The sequence below is a fragment of the Gopherus flavomarginatus genome, chromosome 15, assembly GCF_025201925.1.
Source record: "Gopherus flavomarginatus isolate rGopFla2 chromosome 15, rGopFla2.mat.asm, whole genome shotgun sequence".
NCBI lineage: Eukaryota > Metazoa > Chordata > Testudines > Testudinidae > Gopherus > Gopherus flavomarginatus.
In genome coordinates this window covers 31,611,097-31,630,281 of record NC_066631.1, presented here as the reverse complement: position 1 = coordinate 31,630,281, position 19,185 = coordinate 31,611,097, and the positions used below count along the sequence as shown (strand labels likewise).

General features: G+C 51.6%; 2 protein-coding genes across 3 annotated transcripts; one reads left to right on the top strand and one right to left on the bottom strand.

Annotated features, from left to right (window-relative positions):
- Positions 1-187: 187 nt before the first annotated feature.
- On the top strand, positions 188-10,490 carry TFIP11 (tuftelin interacting protein 11). 2 transcript variants are annotated; one of them, XM_050924029.1, is made up of 13 exons: positions 188-305; positions 986-1,188; positions 2,101-2,254; positions 2,945-3,101; positions 3,652-3,779; positions 4,335-4,487; positions 5,210-5,719; positions 6,425-6,531; positions 6,781-6,949; positions 7,179-7,422; positions 7,747-7,889; positions 8,237-8,402; positions 9,880-10,490. In XM_050924029.1, exons 2-13 carry the CDS (start codon positions 992-994, stop codon positions 10,233-10,235), a joined length of 2,484 nt encoding a protein of 827 aa, XP_050779986.1. In that variant the 5' UTR covers positions 188-305; positions 986-991; the 3' UTR covers positions 10,236-10,490. The 2 variants fall into 2 exon arrangements, with proteins under 2 accessions (XP_050779986.1, XP_050779987.1); XM_050924030.1 differs by having other exon boundaries at positions 191-285.
- An 809-nt stretch (positions 10,491-11,299) lies between these two features.
- SRRD (SRR1 domain containing) lies at positions 11,300-19,054 on the bottom strand. The gene is made up of 7 exons (XM_050924062.1): positions 18,927-19,054; positions 15,394-15,434; positions 14,299-14,561; positions 14,124-14,222; positions 13,534-13,685; positions 12,255-12,300; positions 11,300-11,815 (listed from the first exon to the last, which is right to left on the bottom strand). The coding sequence occupies exons 1-7, from the start codon at positions 19,052-19,054 to the stop codon at positions 11,633-11,635; spliced, it is 912 nt and encodes a 303-aa protein (XP_050780019.1). The 3' UTR covers positions 11,300-11,632.
- Positions 19,055-19,185: the final 131 nt, after the last annotated feature.

Below are 19,185 nucleotides of genomic sequence, written 5' to 3'. Positions count from 1 at the left end.
GATCCCTAGGGGCGGGGCCAGGCTGCTCCGCCTCCCGCCGCAGTCAGCCAGCACCATAGAGAGGCGAGGCCACCACGGACAGCTGGGCTGGCCGCTCTGCCTCCATGTCTCTATGGTCAGGGGCGTGGCTTGGGCAATCGCGGCGCAGCCCGGAAGTAAAGGCCACCGCTTCCTGTTTCCGGGTCAGCAGCGCTGGTCGCCTTCGCGCCGCGGAGCCGAGTGCTGGCGGGAAGCCGGAGTCCCGAGGCCCGTGTGACCGCAGGCGGAGCCCGCTCTGCCGGCGCGGTGAGCGGCCGGCACTCGGGGTAGACGCGGTCCCCTCACCCCCCCCCCGCTAGTGGTCTGTCCTCGCGCTGCCCCCACGGCTCGTAACGGGGCGTCACTAGCGCCCCACCCCTCCCCCCGTGTCACCGCCTCGCGCGGGCTGTGCCCTGCCCCTCCCCCCCGTGTCACCGCCTCGCGCGGGCTGTGCCCTGCCCCTCCCCCCCCGTGTCACCGCCTCGCGCGGGCTGTGCCCTGCCCCTCCCCCCCCGTGTCACCGCCTCGCGCGGGCTGTGCCATTTCCACCCCCCCGTGTCACCGCCTCGCGCGGGCTGTGCCCTGCCCCTCCCCCCCCGTGTCACCGCCTCGCGCGGGCTGTGCCCTGCCCCTCCCCCCCCGTGTCACCGCCTCGCGCGGGCTGTGCCCTGCCCCTCCCCCCCGTGTCACCGCCTCGCGCGGGCTGTGCCCTGCCCCTCCCCCCCGTGTCACCGCCTCGCGCGGGCTGTGCCCTGCCCCTCCCCCCCGTGTCACCGCCTCGCGCGGGCTGTGCCATTTCCTCCCCCCCGTGTCACCGCCTCACGCGGGCTGTGCCATTTCCACCCCCCACCCCCCGTGTCACTGCCTCGCACGGGCGGTGCCCTGCTCCCCTGCCCCCCCCCCCCCGGTCATCATGCCCACCCTGCTGCCAGCTCGCTGACTCTCCCGGGATGTTGCTCTCTCCCAGCCCATCATGTCGATGTCCCATCTCTATGGCAAAGATGATGATGGTGATGTGGAGATGGAGAAATTTGAAATCACGGACTGGGACCTGCAGAACGAGTTCAACCCCAACCGCCAGCGCCACTGGCAGACCAAGGAGGAGGCCACCTATGGCGTGTGGGCCGAGCATGACTCGGACGACGAGAGGCCCAGCTTTGGAGGCAAACGGTACGGGCAGGTACCAGTGCCCTGCAAGCTTTGGCAGTACTGTGAACACACAGAATCGTCTCTTTGTTGTTAGCGTAGCTGATAAGCTAAAATAACAGTCCAAATGAGAGACTGATTCCTTAATGCAGTACCAACCGATTTCTCACTTTTAACTTGATTCTTTGTCAGTCTGCAAAGAACTATTAGGGCGACTCCTTTACAAGTTCTATAGGATATTTGATTTTATGTGTTTTCCTATAAATGTAACTCAGTGACTTGATGTAAAGAGCCTGATTCAGAAGGCAAAGCTCTCTAGGAAATTGTGCTACTGTGGCCAGTTTGAGATTGTAATGGCTTTGGAGGGTATCTGTGTGGAGAGGAGAGGGGTTAATATTTAGTTCAGTGTGTTATCAAATGGACTGTATTCTTCATATATACACCTCTACCTCAATGTAATGTGACCCAATATAACACGAATTCGGATATAATGCGGTAAAGCAGGGCTCTGGCGAGGTGGGGGGCCGCGCACTCTGGCAGATCAAAGCAAGTTTGATATAACGCGGTTTCACCTATAACGCAGTAAGATTTTTTTGGCTCCCGAGGACAGCATTAAATCGAGGTAGAGGTGTAGTTTGAGTCCAAGATTTGTTTCCTTATTGCCCAGTTAGTAAGTGGTTTGTGAGGGAGATCACCAGTGTGCTAGGTCACAACTCATTAGAGAAAGCCTTGCGTGCACACTCAAAACCAACATTTTCCATAGCTGAAATATCAGAAGTTTGAATTTAACAGCTTGTAATGCTATTTCTTAACACTGAGTTTATTTTGAAATCAGGAAAATCTGCACCAAGGTTTTTCTGAGTGTGTGCATTTCAAGTTCTGATTCAATGGAACAGTGTTACAACAGCATGACCGTGAAATCCCTTTTTTGTGCAGCTCTCGGGACTACTCAGCCCCTGTTAATTTCATCAGTGCGGGACTAAGAAAAGCTGCAGCTGAGGAAGTGATAGAAGAAGATTCAGATGAGGATGAGAAGCCCATTAAGCAGGAAGAATTCCCTAAAGAGTTTGTACCAAAGAAATTAAAAACAGTGAGTTATTCATAAAAGTACCTACCAGACCTATTTAAGTTATTTACGGAGTATTAGCCATGGTATAGTCTAGGTACTGGCTCAGTAATACAGCAGCTGAGAAGGGAGAACAATGGCTGAGTAAGATCACAGAGCTACTTGTGATACTGGTTTGCAGTGGAGGGAGGAGTTTCCCTTGGCTTTTCTTAGTGTATTTTGATGGACTGCATATGTTCTTGGGAGCTTCACTCCTCCCCAGGCCTCTTAAGCCCCTTCCCTTCATTAATACTCATTTTGAGTTGAATGAGGTTGAAGTAAATGAATATCCAGGTTTTGCTTCTACCCATCAATGATAAATATTTTTTCAAATTATTTTTTTTCACAGAACTAAATGTGATTAGCATAAGCAAATTATCAATTAAATGGATTAAAAATCCAAATCCATTTTTCGACTGTTCAGGTGCAAAATATCAGGAACCAACTTATTTCCGCCCACAATAGAGCCTTACAGATCAGCCCATAATGGGAACAGGGCTACAAACCCCCAACTCCAGCAGTGGGCCTGGGGGTCTCTCTGACAGAGAGTTCGAAGAGCAGCACAGAGTGCAGGCTGGTGAGGCTCCTCAGGGGCAGCCTCATCTTGAGACAGCTGGCCAGGAGCTTGGTGATTATATCACTTATCTGGTATTGGTTTCTTTTTCTTTTTCACAGGGTGGTAATTTCAAACCCAGCCAGAAAGGATTTATAGGAGGGACCAAATCTTTCATGGACTTCGGCAGCTGGGAGAGACACACCAAGGGAATAGGGCAGAAGCTTCTTCAGAAAATGGGTTATGTCCCTGGCAGAGGGCTTGGAAAGAATGCTCAAGGTACTGTGTGTTTTCCCCAAGAGCGTGGGCCTGAGATGGGGATTCTTTAAGGAAACTGCACACTTGGTTCTTGTTTGCCCACCTCTTCTTCAGACAAGTTGGATCATCAAGATCAAATCCAGTTGTATTAGTTTTAAATAATTACAGCAGTAATTAGATGAAATTGACATATGGTGGGAGAGTGTACAATCTCTGATTATGTAGCATGAGGAGGAGACAATTGGAGGGAGATTAAATTAAAAGGCATTCAACTTGGAACAATCAAAAGAAATGCTATTTTGTGCAGTGTATAGAATTCATTAGCATCGGTGGTTAGAGGAACATGCTACAGCAGGTTTTTAAAAGTGCCTGAAAATTTTAGGGCCACCAATAACAATGTGTAACTGCAAAATACTGACACTGCTGAAGACAGAATGCCAGACTGGATGATCTGTGCCAGTCTGATAACTCTCTTTTTCCTATGGTGACCTATTTACAGCTTTTCCTGTTCAAATGGTTAGACCCCACTTCCTAGCTGACATTCACAGACTGTTCTGAATCCCACCCCCAGGTATCATCAATCCGATTGAGGCCAAGCAAAGGAAAGGCAAAGGGGCCTTGGGAGCATATGGCTCTGAACGAACCAGTCAGTCCTTGCAGGACTTCCCTGTTGTTGACTCCGAGGAAGAGGCTGAAGAGGTAGGACTCTTGGTCTGTCTGTGTCACAGGGTTAAGGGCTCCCTCTGTGTTGAAGACTCCTATCGCAATGTGCAGTACTAGGGCATTGTCCCATGTCGGGGAAGCCATTCAGCTCACTGGCATGCAGGAAGCTGAAGTTACAGATTCCATTCCTCTCCTTGTGGGTTTTTTTGTTTTTTCTCCCTATCCCTTGAAAGAGAGACTTATGCTAATGGGTTTGCCCTTGCTGCTGGAATCTGACTTGCTAATGCTCTGGGACTGTAAAGCCTGTTTGTTTGGCTGGGCTAATAGGAACATTTGAAGGGGTTTTTTCCCTCTGTCCTGGGAATAAGATCCAGAAATGTACTGGTTAGGACCATCTGTAATATGTTTGACTCGGCCACAGAATTTCAGCCAGTAACCTGCCATTAAGCTTTAATCTTTGCCCATTGTTTTTATATACTGCATTCTTTAAAGGACCTGAGCTGAAATATTCTTGTATAAAGAATCCTATGACAGACTTGCATGGCTAGCCAGCAACCTGAATCTCTGGTCTGACTTTGGCTTTTTATTTAGGAATTTCAGAAAGAGCTCAGTCAGTGGAGGAAGGATCCTAATGGAGGCAAGAAAAAACCCAAATACGCCTACAAGACAGTAGAAGAATTGAAGGCCAAAGGCAGGCTTGGCAAGCAGCTCACAACTCCTCAAAAGGAACTATCCCAAGTTAAGGTAAGACCAATATCCAAAGCAATGATATGTTTAAATCTCTAGGAGATTTGCATCTGTCTAAGGTGCATCATCCTCATTATCATCCATACAAGACAGAACGAAGATACTTAGCAGAAAATCTGCAGAACATGTGGCAGGATCTTGTTGCCTCTTTCAGCAAAAGTGCTGGTTCTGCGAGTACTTAAGAATCAGAAGCTTTGGTTATTGACAGGCTAATGAGAACCAAATTCTCAACCCCCTGAGGGATAGTGACTGGACTTGTCCTTGGTCTGCTTGTCTGAAATCACAGTTCTTGAGGTAACAGAATTGCTTAAGACTTTCCTCCAGATGCAGCATGCAGCTCCTTACGTTATAAAGTGACTTGTATTTATGGTCTTGTGCAATGGTAGAGGGGAAAACATAGTCCTTTCTCTCCAGATATAGGCAGATAGAAAAGACCTTTTCTCTGCTCTTATTTCTGCCTCCAGCCCCTAATTTCCTGTGACACCAAATCCTTAGCAAGGCTGTAACTGCATGGAGTGCAGTTGCTTTTGAGAGAGACCCAAACTGCTGCATCCTCAGTTTCAGTCTTCTTGCTCAAATAACTTGGTTATGTTAATAACAACTGGAAGCTGCTGAATTACCAAGATAGCTTCCAGTCTCAATCCTGGGTAATGGGTTTCCTTTGAATAGTAGTATTGAACTCTGGCTGTTTAGACACATTTGTTTTTGTTTATTGGAAGGTTATAGACATGACTGGCCGGGAACAAAGGGTTTATTACAGTTACAGTCAAATCAGCCATAAGCACAATATCCCAGATGACAATCCTCAGCAGCCACTGGGCAAAGACTCCAAGCCCCAAGCATTTGCCTTGCCAGAACTGGAGCACAACCTGCAACTTCTCATCGATATCACAGAGCAGGAGATCATCCAGAATGACCGGCAGCTGCAGTATGAGAGAGACATGGTTGTCAACCTGACCCATGAGATACAGAAGATGTCTGAAGTCCTCTCGCATGAGGAGACAGCAATTAGCAACCTCAGCAAGGTCCTGGAATTGGTGGAGGAATGCGAGAGGCGAATGCAGCCTAACTGTGACAATCCACTTACCTTGGATGAATGTGCAAAGATTTTTGAGACCCTCCAAGATAAGTATTATGAGGAATACAGGATGTCCGATAGAGTGGACCTGGCAGTAGCTATCGTCTTTCCTCTCATGAAAGATTACTTCAAGAACTGGGATCCCCTCAAGGTGAGTACTGGGTTTGGCTTCAGTATTTTATCAGTTAGGACTGAAAAGATTTTTGTAGTTTGCTTTGATTGAAAAGTTGACTAAACAACCATAGGAAATCATACAGTTTGTTCATGGTCTGTTGCGGTAAATGTATGCATGCAAAATGTGGGAGCACTCGAGAGCTGCTGACATTACTCGCTAAAGCTGAAGGCCAAGATTTTCTAAAGTGACTGGAGATTGTGGGAGTCTCAATGTTTGGGTGCCTGCCTGGAGACCCATTATCAAGGGGCCTGATTTTCAGAGGCTGGTGGTGCTCAGAAGAAACAGTAAATGGCGAGACAGGTCCCTTTCTTTTTATTGCATGGGAAGTCTGCCTAACTTGGCAATGAAAGGGTGTGCTGTCCAGCAAGTCATGCCATTTAGCATAGATAAATAAAGCACATATAGATAAAACATACAGTATCATATCTGTAATATGTAGCTTTAGCGTTTACAAATCTTATTTCTCTTTGCCCTGGTGTCTTTGGTTTATATTAAATCCACTCCAGGGTTATACTCTGGTGAGAGACTGACTGCCACATCCTGTCAGCTTGCTGTTTGTTGGCAGAGGGGAGGCAGGGAAAAGGTCTCTCTCCCTCAGCACATTACCACCCCTCTGCTTTACATGCTAATGGGCAACCATGAAAGTAGTAAATGTTGCCCTGGCTCATTTTTTCTTTTCAGGACTGTATGTATGGCACAGAAATTATAGCCAAGTGGAAAAGGCTTTTAGAAAATGATCAGTTGTTATCGCATAGTGGGCAGGATCTAGCAACGGATGCTTTTCACAGGTAACCAATGGTACTTGTATGCAACACTCTCAAATGATGGTCTCTTGGGATGGAGAAAAGTGGGAGGAAATGTACTTTCCAGATGATGCCCTTTAATGAACTGAAGTGTCTGTTAAAATCCAGCTGTCAAATGTAAACAAAGTAGCCTTTTTAATTCCTTGAAGTCCTCTATAAAAGACAAAGCAAATGTTTAACATTCACTTCTGCCAAACCTAGGCTGTAGCTTAATCTTGACTTTGATTTTTCCAGGCTTATGTGGGAAATGTGGATGCCGTATGTAAGAAACATAATAACACAGTGGCAGCCGAGAAACTGTGGACCAATGGTAGATTTCTTGGACAGCTGGGTGCATGTTATTCCTGTTTGGATATTGGATAATATTCTGGATCAGCTTATCTTCCCCAAACTACAGAAGGAGGTAAGATGAGAGATCCATTTACACTGAAGCCACACTCTGAACCAATGTTCAAACCACCGTGAGTTACGAATATTGGATAACTTTTTCATTTTGGAGCCTCAGGGCAGCATTAACAACAGTGGGATGCTTTCATTATAATTGTGTGTGCATTTGGTGGAGAGGGGCTCAGCTGCTTAGGAGTCACTGGGTAGATTTATTTCTATTGCAGTAACTTTTTGTTTGTTTCAAGGTTGAAAACTGGAACCCTCTGACAGACACTGTCCCAATCCACTCTTGGATTCACCCCTGGCTTCCACTGATGCAGTCTCGATTAGAGCCATTATATTCTCCAATCCGAAACAAGTTGGCAAATGCACTGCAGAAATGGCACCCCAGTGACTCCTCAGCCAAACTGATCCTTCAGCCCTGGAAAGAAGTGTTTACACCAGGATCTTGGGAGGCTTTCATGGTCAAAAACATTGTGCCTAAACTCGGTGAGGCAAGCCAAAGAACAGTCCCCCACAACCCCGCTGATGCCATCCAAACTGGTTTAAAGGCTCTCTAGCCTAAAGTAAAGCTCAGTGTACTGTTTTAAGATGTATGCTTCTAGCAGAGAGTAGCACCCAGTGGAGATTTAGCATACTTGCCTTTTTGGAGCCAAGGATGGAGTCTGAACCCTGTTAGGCAGCATCTTTGATTTAAGTCCTCTTTGACCACTTAAACTGCTAGCTGAATAGGTTGAAGTACTTCCTGCAGTTTAAAACAGCCAGTGTGCCAGCAGAGCAGTTCCTATTCTGACTTCTCTCTTCTGTCCCCAGGGATGTGTCTCAATGAGCTCGTCATCAACCCGCACCAGCAGCATATGGATGCGTTTTACTGGGTGATCGACTGGGAGGGGATGGTCTCTGTGTCCAGCCTTGTTGGAATTCTGGAGAAACACTTCTTCCCCAAATGGTTGCAGGTGTGTAGTTCAGAGACTAACCAATGATAAGGTGGTGGTGAATGGCTGTGAGGGACTTGGCTCTCTGGCTGTTGCCAGGTGAAATATTTTATTGGTTCAGCTCAGAATTCCAATTCCTGCCCAGTGTATATTGCATGGCAGAAATGGCTTGAATGTTAAATGCAGACATTTCTTAGTGATGGCTCCGTGTATATCAGATGGAGACTGTGCTTCTTTAGCAGACACAGATTTACAGTCTTTTCTTCTTAGTATAAGCACATTTAGAATCAAACTAACTGATACTGGGGGGAGGCGTTGATCCATGTTTGTGCCACCCCATTGATGTGTGTTTTTCAATTTCTTTGCAGGTGCTGTGCTCCTGGCTAAGTAACAGCCCCAATTATGAAGAGATCACCAAGTGGTACCTTGGTTGGAAGTCTATGTTCTCAGACCAGGTGTTAGCACATCCTTCGATTAAGGACAAATTTAATGAAGCTCTTGATATCATGAACCGGGCTGTCTCTTCCAATGTCGGTAAGTAACTTGTTGTGAAGGCTTCACCATTTCTGTCCTAACTGGTGCTTCCCAGTATAGCAGTACTTGATTCTTGCATTCAGTCAGAACCCCTGCTAACTACAATGTCCATAGATCCTGCCACCACTCATGCAAAAATGCTTTTACTTCTGTTCCAGAAATGTGTGGCACTAGACTGCTCTTCTGATAGCTGCAGTTGACTGAAATAATTTTTTTTGTACAGTTGCTGTTTTCATATTTAAAGGGCAGAGGTATAGAGATGTTAGGTGTCTTGTATCTGTGTGTTTGGATGTCAGTGATTAACATAAGAACGGCCAGACTGGTTCAGACCAAAGGTCCATCTAGCCCAGTATCCTGTCTACTGACAGTGGCCAGTGCCAGGTGCCCCAGAGGGAATGAACAGAACAGGTAATCCTCAAGTGATCCATCCCATTCCCAGCTTCTGGCAAACTGGCCAGGGCCACCATCCCTGAGGGGCCACTGTTCAAATACTTGGTTTCTAAAGCTACAGTCTGTGATCTTAGCTTTGTGGTGAAAATTGGTGCTTCTTCCCAGCACTATGGAAGCGTCCAGTAGGAAGTACTCTTGGGAATTAGTAAGCTTGTTGGCAGCTGACAGGATTGTACAGGGAGAACTAGACACATAAAAGTGCAGAACTTAAGAGACGAATAAACTGTCTCCGAAACCCACTTCCCTGTGTGTGTCCTGCCTCAGCAGTGAATCAACTTCTTACCCTGCTTCTTTTAAAGTGTTATTTAAAGTGTTTTAAAGTCCTGTGGAAGGACTGTGGGCCCATGGCACAGTACAGAAGGTAGTCCACAGAGTCAGTCTTGAAGGCTGCATTATATTCCTATAGTAAAATAATGAACCAGATACACAACTATAGGCATACATTGTACCATACTGGAAATTCACCGCCTCTGAGACACTCCTAGCATGGTACTCAGAACAGCCACCAAGTGACATAAAGCCTCTCTCTGTGTGTGGAATTGATGATTGATGTTGAGCTCTTTAAGGCTACTGAACTGTCTGGCTTTTCAGCAGTCACTCTGTCTAACCTGCTAATAGACAGCTAGTCTGATTGCAGGGACTTGGGGGTTTGGATGGAGCATGGCATCTTTGCCCAGATTTCCCTCCGTGTCTAATGGCATTGCAGTGGAGCAACTTCCTACAAGCGTCCATGTCCAAACTGTTCTAGACACTCTGGCGAGATTCAGTGACAAAGGCTTGTTTTAAATCTTGCCATTTGTCATAGTTCAATAGAATTGATTTAGCAGAGGTGAAACATTCTCTCTCTCTTTAGCATCAAATACTGTAAAAGATGCACAACAGTATTTACGACTGCCCCTCTGACTCTGTCCCACTGGACTAGGTGTATGCTGCACCCCTGACATTCAGCATTTAGGTTCATCACTGTATCCTGTTCAAAAATGGATTGGAACCTTGCCTTCACCTATTCCACTTTTTCCTCAAACAGGTGGCTACATGCAACCAGGTGCTCGGGAAAACATTGCCTATCTCACTCACACAGAGCGGAGGAAAGACTTCCAGTACGAAGCTATGCAGGAGCGGCGAGAGGCTGAGAACATGGCCCAACGGGGCATAGGCATGGCTGCTAGCTCTGTGCCAATGAATTTTAAAGACCTCATTCAAACAAAAGCAGAAGAACACAATATCGTCTTCATGCCTGTGATCGGGAAGCGGCATGAAGGAAAACAATTGTACACATTTGGACGAATTGTGATTTACATTGACAGGGGCGTTGTGTTTGTACAAGGAGAAAAGACATGGGTGCCAACTTCTCTTCAGAGTCTCATTGATATGGCTAAATAAGGATCTTCCTCTGTGCCAGGAGCGTTGTACATAGAAAGTACTGTCAGGATTCACATGCTAACAGCTGTTTAGTGTGACTGTCTAACAATAAAGAGGTGACTTGACTTTGTAGATCTGATGGATTTTTCAGTTCCTTTGTAAGATATTTTTTTTAACAGTGCTGTTCAGACAGCACACGTTGGTAAAGATAGCATTTAAAAGGTGCTGTTGAGAGAGATACAAACAGTTGTCACACTTTAAACTAGATTAGCAAGCGTATCAGCTATGCAAAAAATGTATTAAGAATTTCTCACCTAACTCAAAAAGAACAGGAGTACTTGTGGCACCTTAGAGACTAACAAATTTAAATCTGTTAGTCTCTAAGGTGCCACAAGTACTCCTGTTCTTTTTGTGGATACAGACTAACACTGCTGCTACTCTGAAACCTGTCACCTAACTCAGTTTCCCCATGAGGCAACAGCTGCACCGATAAAACCCTCAAGAAAAATGTTTCTGCAACTTGCTTGGCTGACAAAATCATGCTTCCTGAATTCCAATTCAGTGTGCTGGTAACTCAGCATTTCTTTCTGGTTTTAGCTTCATCCTTGCACTGGAATCCTACAGGCAAAGCCTTATGATAGGTAATGTCATACACAGGCCTCAGAGTGGGTGGGTGGTGATGCTTCAGCAAACTTAAAGGACATCTGCCTGGAAGAACTTGCTCAGTATCTGTATACATATTAGTGATGAGTTGTTTTAGGCCTAACTCTTCCTGTCTAGAGGTACTCAAGATCTGGATCATCATGCAAGAATGCAGTCAATAGCTGACTTTCCAAGGCAGTGAACAGGGAAAGCCCCCCTGTAGTCCATGGCTTCTTGATGCAGTATTTTTAACTGTGGTTGAGATCCCCTTAGCATCTCATTTTCTCTGTTCTGTAGGGGGGCTGATACAAAATATAAATCTAAACTTCTACCTCACTGAAGGCCAGCCTTTTTCTGGGGAGGTTATAGAAAGCAGGCCCAGTCTTCTAGGAACTGGTCAGTTCAACACAGCCTGTCACTTTTTAAAGCACAAGACACAGATGTTAAGCAAAATGAAAAAAGAACTAGTATGACTTTATTTAGTGAATAATAAAATAGAGTGTAAGCTAACATACAGTTTTTACTTTTTAAAAAAGGTCACTACCTCTGAGAAACATCTGTCGCATTAAGCTCTGGTTGCAGACACTGCTGCTGCCTTCAAGATTTCTGGCTAAATGTGTTAGCCAGCCCACACTTTATATAGATAGCTGTGGTAAGTGAACTTAACATCCCCTTACTATAAGTGAATGTAGCCCTGTAAAAACAGGCACAAACTCCAGGGAGTAATTAAAGGTTCCATTTCAGTCTGGTCCTAGCATGAAACAACTCCATTTGTCCTATTTCCTGATAATCTCCAGGTCATCACATTCCTGGTACACTGGCTCTTCCTGAAACTGCCAGGTTTCTGTTGGGAGCTCCTTGAGTTTTTGTAAAGGAAACCAGTGGATGGAGGTGTCATTAAATATATCCATATACTGAGGATGAATTGGAAATGCAGCTTCCTCTGTCCCTTTTAAAACCTAGACATGGTTGAAGAGCATAATTATGCAAGATACAATAGAACATGGTTTCCATAATCAAAATCAATCTTGGTAAAATGTGTGGAAACTAGAACACATGAAACTCCGGGAAGCCAAGCTAAAATCTTGCATGCAATGCATCATCCAACCCTTAAACAGCTAAGCTGGGCTCCTGCCAGACCCCTTTAGCTGTAGCACAGTGGTTTTCTAGCCTTTTTTCCCATTTACGGACCCCTAAACATTTTTTATTTGAGGTGTGAAACCTCAAACAATCTGTGGACTTCCACAGGTTGAAAAGCACTGCTCTGGCATGGGAGAACCAACAAAAGGGATTATCACAAATTATGTAACTGTTCTCATTAATTTATCTTCAATATCTAGAGACTGAGGTGACTATCCAATACAATATATTCATGTTTCTTAAAATAGTAAATTGTACCTTTGCTATGTACAAATAATCTCGCTCTAATATTCTTGCCAACAACCTAGAAACAAAGACAAACATTAGCACTGGAACCAATTGACTTTACTGTTGGAAGCATGTTGTATTAAGAGAGAACAGGAAGTTAGTTAACACACAAGGCAAGTTGTACAGAATGTGTGAAGTGTCTATAGGAAGGAAAGCACAGATGAAGCCCTTAGCATCATGCTTAGTTTAGCTTGATGGAGTCTACCTCACTACTTATTTCTGTGTGCATGTGAAAACTAGCAAAAGCAACTGGGCCTGTACAAGGGGCAATTTTGAACACATTTAAATATTGGTTTGTAATGAACTCAGGTTATTCTGAGGACTGCTCAGACCTTACAGGAGTATGGAGAAAAAGAACAAGTCACAGAGAAAGTCAGCAATAAGGCAGAGGCTGCATGTTTAGAAAGTGACATGTCACAAGTTTACAAGCGCATGGTCTTGCTCTCCAGGTGGTGATCTTCGCCCATAACCTGTCCAGTGTGAGGAGTAGTAAAGAAGTGGTCTAGACATCTGGCAACTCCAGTGGGGAAGGTTGAGGTAATGTAATAGGATAAACAATTTCTTTATCTGCCCTTGTGATGCTGCTTGTATCTTGCAAAACAGTCAGTTTGGAGGTACAGTGTAGACACTCCCAGACTTCACTGGAGGGCCTGCTCATGCCCACTGAAGCCTAGTTCTGTTCCAACTGAATCAATGGCCACATCCCATCAGCCAGAGGAGCAAGGTTTAGCTCTGTGGCTAAAACTGGTTTATAACACAACACTTCAGGATCCGTTTTCAATCACAAATACATTATTAATCTTTTCCTGCTGTGCCTGCCTACAAGCAGAAAAGTGAAATGTATAAACATTGAGACCTGCACTGCTCCGGTGACCGAACCTTGCCCAGTCTCAAACAGGAAGCCAGAAGCCTCCCAAATTGTCACTGCTCTACAGAAAAGAGCCTCTCACCTCAGCAGTGTTGTAATCCCCAAAGCAGGGTGCATGGAAGTTTAATTGACTAGATCTTATCTGAAAGGCCACAGACTTGGCAGCAAGTCAAAGCTTTGTTGATGGATTGAACCTTAAAACCTTAAGCTGCAGAAGACATTTGCATTGATGATTTTAAGTTCTGTATGAAAAGACAGCTCGTCTAGTGTTTGTGAAGATATCACAGAAGCAGGTAAGCACAAAGGATTACTGTTATAGTGAGAGTTCGTGAATGAAATTCTGCCTTAGATGGGAGGACATTAATTGTTTTGGGTACCTACCTTTCCTCAATCCCTTTAAAACTGTTTCCAATAATGATCATTTTGGACAGTGCATCTACAGACCAGTTACTCCAGAGCAGATTGTTATACAACGCCTTTCCACAGTGGATCATATAAAAGATGGTGAATTCATGAATGTGGTGTTTTCCCTCCTGCAGATAAACAGCATTCCTTAAGGTTACTCGATCAGCTTCCCTGGTTCTGTAAGCACTAGGGCCACTCAGTGGCACTCAAAGGTCATTTAAAAGTGCTCAACATTGTTTAAGCCCAACAGATTTCTTGGCTGGCTGAAAGTTCCAACGCATCTCCCAGGGAAAAGTGGATGACATGGGAAACATGACACTTTCATAGAAGTGCTGCATAACTAAAATGTGACACTTAGACCCTCTGTCAGAACCATAAAATGGCTACAGGAGAAACTTTGCATTGACCAGACTAGAATTAAGTGAAAGGCAAAAACCCTGCAATATGTCTGCATCAAATGCACATGTAGGAAGGACTGTTTTTAATTTCTCTGGAGTGCACCTTTTTTCTGTTCATTGAATAAATGTTACTTACATTTTAGAAATCCCAGCCTTAATCCACCTTACCTCATTCTCCAGGACAACTGTTACACCGAGGTCATTCAGAACACTAATTTCCAATTCGGAAAATAAAGGATCAAAAATATAGCACCGACTTTTGGGAATCTGCAAGAAAGAAAAAAAGTGTTAGAAGTTACAGGGCCAAGTATCCAGCTATTTAAACATAGGGTATAGTTCTTACCTGTAACTTCTCCAGTAACAAAAGCAAGAATGCTAGTTGGTAGCGAGAAATGACACACGAGGAAAAGCTTCCAATGCCATAACATACACACCGCAAGTGACCGCTTTTGCAAGCTGCCTCTCCTGAATGCGAACTGGGTTTCGTAACTGACCGATGGGATGGTTCGAGTTGCAGGTTTTCAAATGAACACAGGACTTCTGACATAGACCCTGGTGTTTCTTCCCCTTGCACTAAGCATTTGCTGAGGGATTCTTGGATGGCTCCTGGAGAAAGTGAATGTCAGGCAGGTGTCAGAAATGCAGAAGTATGAGATGTGCTTAAATATATCCTGTTCTAATGTATATCTTTAAACCTCACATTTGCTGCTGAGGCAGCGCACACTTTTTCCAGAAGGAAGCCCCACTCACTGCACTGTTGGGACCATCCCAGTTCTCGCTGGTAGAAAGAATATTGATATGATTCACTGTCTCAGGGAGTAGGGCACAAAATAGATGGATGGGCAGCAAGTGAGGAAAACTTCTTAATTTCCCAACCCAAAACAGTTTGAGTCAGTGAATAAGTTAGCACATCCCTGTAAGAGCGGTTGCAGAATAGAGCCACATGCAAGAACATGGTAGGTGCTTCACAGAAATGAAGCAAGTTACAGAACCTGGCCCGAAGAGCTTGTGGTCTAAATTCAGAAGTGACCCCACAGATGACAGAGTCAAACAAGAACTGCAGGAGAAAGGTATGGGCTCAGTCAGTTCTACATCTAGCCCTCAAGTGCACTCATTTCAACCTGTCCTGCTGGTGACATGAGTCTGAAGCAGGACCATCACACATTAGCCATCTCCCATTCTCCATGGGGCCACTCCACCACAGCAGCCAGCTACAGGAGTTTTGGGCTGGAAGGAGCCTGGGCCTGGTTTAAAGAACATAAGTGATCTCCCTCCTGCCATCCATCTCCACCCTCTGACAAAGAGAGGCTAGGGACACCGTTCCTAGTTCAGCCATCAGTTCCCGCTGCAGACTCTTCTCCCCAGCCAGCAACCCAGCACCAGGCAGCGAGAGAACTGGGCCAGCCTGCAGTGACCGACTCCAGCGGGTTCTACTTACTCTGACCGCAGGCCCAGAACAGGGAGCTCAGCAACTCTTCTCTGGGAGAGGGAAAGTGCAGCTGTCACGGGCGGCGGGGGCAGGGTGCTGGAGGGGGCAGGGTGGCCATGGGTCTGGGGCAACCTAGCAGGGCAGGAGGAGCAGGCCTGGGCCGGCGGGGTGAATGGAGAGTCAGGCTGAGCTAGTGGGGACCCACTTGTGTGCCTGGGGGGCTGCTCTGTGGGGAGTGTGCAGAGGAGAGGGAGCTGGCGCAGAGGGGGAGTCCTGGGGCCCTGTGGCAAGGGGGGGGGCAGAGGAAGGGATGCATGGCAGGGAGGAGGTGTAGGGGGGATTGGCCCAGGGTGCTGGGGGGGTGGGGGCAGAGGAAGAGCTGCCAGGGAGTATGGCCCGGAGGCGGGGCAGGGTATGGCAGGGCACAAGGGTGTTGGCGGGGGAAGGCGGAGGAACAGCTGCATGGCCCAGAGCAGGGGGGAGATGTTGGGGGGGAGAGGGGACTGCATGGCCCAGAGCAGAGAGAGGTGGCCGGAGGAGGGAGGAGAGAGAAGGAGGCTGTATGGCCTGGGGCGGGGAGGGGTGAAGGAAGGGCTGCGTGGCCCGGAGCAGGGAGGAATGTCGTCGGGGGAAGCAGCATGGCCTGGAGCAGGGGGAGGGGCCAGGAAGGGCCGTAGGGCCCGGGGCTGGGGGAGGTGTCCGGAGGGGGAGGGGCCAGGAAGGGCTGTAAGGCCTGGGGCTGGGGGAGGGGCCAGGAAGGGCTGTATGGCCCAGGGCTGGGGGAGGTGCCCGGAGGGGGGAGGGGCCAGGAAGGGCCGTAGGGCCCAGGGCTGGGGGAGGTGCCCGGAGGGGGGAGGGGCCAGGAAGGGCCGTAGGGCCCGGGGGAGGGGCCAGGAAGGGCCGTAGGGCCCGGGGCTGGGGGAGGGGCCAGGAAGGGCCGTAGGGCCCGGGGCTGGGGGAGGTGTCCGGAGGGGGGAGGGGCCAGGAAGGGCCGTAGGGCCCGGGGCTGGGGGAGGGGCCAGGAAGGGCCGTAGGGCCCGGGGCTGGGGGAGGTGTCCGGAGGGGGGAGGGGCCAGGAAGGGCCGTAGGGCCCGGGGCTGGGGGAGGGGCCAGGAAGGGCCGTAGGGCCCGGGGCTGGGGGAGGGGCCAGGAAGGGCTGTAGGGCCCGGGGCTGGGGGAAGTGTTCGGAGGGGGGAGGGGCCAGGAAGGGCTGTAAGGCCCAGGGCTGGGGGAGGGGCCAGGAAGGGCTGTATGGCCCGGGGCTGGGGGAGGGGCCAGGAAGGGCTGTAGGGCCCGGGGCTGGGGGAGGTGTCCGGAGGGGGGAGGGGCCAGGAAGGGCTGTATGGCCCGGGGCTGGGGGAGGTGTCCGGAGGGGGAGGGGCCAGGAAGGGCTGTAAGGCCCGGGGCTGGGGGAGGGGCCAGGAAGGGCTGTATGGCCCAGGGCTGGGGGAGGGGCCCGGAGGGGGGAGGGGCCAGGAAGGGCCGTAGGGCCCGGGGCTGGGGGAGGGGCCAGGAAGGGCCGTAGGGCCCGGGGCTGGGGGAGGTGTCCGGAGGGGGGAGGGGCCAGGAAGGGCCGTAGGGCCCGGGGCTGGGGGAGGGGCCAGGAAGGGCCGTAGGGCCCGGGGCTGGGGGAGGGGCCAGGAAGGGCCGTAGGGCCCGGGGCTGGGGGAAGGGGCTGGGGGAGGGGCCCGGAGGGTGGAGGGGCCAGGAAGGGCTGTAGGGCCCGGGGCTGGGGGAAGTGTTCGGAGGGGGGAGGGGCCAGGAAGGGCTGTAAGGCCCGGGGCTGGGGGAGGTGTCCGGAGGGGGGAGGGGCCAGGAAGGGCCGTAGGGCCCGGGGCTGGGGGAAGTGTTCGGAGGGGGGAGGGGCCAGGAAGGGCTGTAAGGCCCGGGGCTGGGGGAGGTGTCCGGAGGGGGGAGGGGCCAGGAAGGGCCGTAGGGCCCGGGGCTGGGGGAGGGGCCAGGAAGGGCCGTAGGGCCCGGGGCTGGGGGAGGGGCCCGGAGGGGGGAGAGGCCAGGAAGGTCCGTATGGCCTGGGGGAAGGGCCAGGAAGGGCTGTAAGGCCCGGGGCTGGGGGAGGGGCCAGGAAGGGCCGCAGGGCCCGGGGCTGGGGGAGGGGCCAGGAAGGGCCCGGGGCTGGGGGAGGGGCCAGGAAGGGCTGTAGGGCCCGGGGCTGGGGGAGGTGTTCGGAGGGGGGGAGGGGCCAGGAAGGGCCGTAGGGCCCGGGGCTGGGGGAGGGGCCAGGAAGGGCTGTAGGGCCCGGGGCTGGGGGAGGTGTTCGGAGGGGGGGAGGGGCCAGGAAGGGCCGTAGGGCCCGGGGCTGGGGGAGGGGCCAGGAAGGGCTGTAGGGCCCGGGGCTGGGGGAGGTGTTCGGAGGGGGGGAGGGGCCAGGAAGGGCCGTAGGGCCCGGGGCTGGGGGAGGGGCCAGGAAGGGCTGTAGGGCCCGGGGCTGGGGGAGGTGTTCGGAGGGGGGGAGGGGCCAGGAAGGGCCGTAGGGCCCGGGGCTGGGGGAGGGGCCAGGAAGGGCTGTAGGGCCCGGGGCTGGGGGAGGTGTTCGGAGGGGGGGAGGGGCCAGGAAGGGCCGTAGGGCCCGGGGCTGGGGGAGGGGCCAGGAAGGGCCGCAGGGCCCGGGGCTGGGGGAGGTGTTTGGAGGGGGGGAGGGGCCAGGAAGGGCTGTAGGGCCCGGGGCTGGGGGAGGTGTCCGGAGGGGGGAGGGGCCAGGAAGGGCCGTAGGGCCCGGGGCTGGGGGAGGGGCCAGGAAGGGCTGTAGGGCCCGGGGCTGGGGGAGGTGTTCGGAGGGGGGGAGGGGCCAGGAAGGGCCGTAGGGCCCGGGACTGGGGGAGGGGCCAGGAAGGGCTGTAGGGCCCGGGGCTGGGGGAGGTGTCCGGAGGGGGGAGGGGCCAGGAAGGGCCGTAGGGCCCGGGGCTGGGGGAGGGGCCAGGAAGGGCTGTAGGGCCCGGGGCTGGGGGAGGGGCCCGGAGGGGGGAGGGGCCAGGAAGGGCCGTAGGGCCCGGGGCTGGGGGAGGGGCCAGGAAGGGCCGTAGGGCCCGGGGCTGGGGGAGGGGCCAGGAAGGGCTGTAGGGCCCGGGGCTGGGGGAGGTGTCCGGAGGGGGGAGGGGCCAGGAAGGGCCGTAGGGCCCGGGGCTGGGGGAGGGGCCAGGAAGGGCTGTAGGGCCCGGGGCTGGGGGAGGGGCCCGGAGGGGGGAGGGGCCAGGAAGGGCCGTAGGGCCCGGGGCTGGGGGAGGGGCCAGGAAGGGCCGCAGGGCCCGGGGCTGGGGGAGGGGCCAGGAAGGGCCGCAGGGCCCGGGGCTGGGGGAGGGGCCAGGAAGGGCCGCAGGGCCCGGGGCTGGGGGAGGGGCCAGGAAGGGCCGTAGGGCCCGGGGCTGGGGGAGGTGCCCGGAGGGGGGAGGGGCCAGGAAGGGCCGCAGGGCCCGGGGCTGGGGGAGGTGTTCGGAGGGGCCAGGAAGGGCTGTTTGCCCCGCGGGGGCTCCGAGGCCGCCGATGACCCGGGCTGGGAGCGGCGCTGGCCGCGGCCCCGCACTCACCGGGCCTCCCGGAGCCGCCGCTGCACCGCCCCGCTGGGCCCAGCCTCGCTCCCCGATCTCGCCCGCTGCCCGCGGGCCCGGCCTCGCCTCAAGCGGCCCGCGCAGCGCCAGGGCCCGGCCTGCTCCATCCCGGCGCTGTCCCCGCCCAGCACCCGTAGGGGAGGCGGTCACGTGTCGGTGTCATGTGATCGGCGGGTCCAGCCCGGAAGTGGCTTCGCTCAGGTGGGTGCTGGGGCCGGGCGGGACTCCTGCCCCCGCC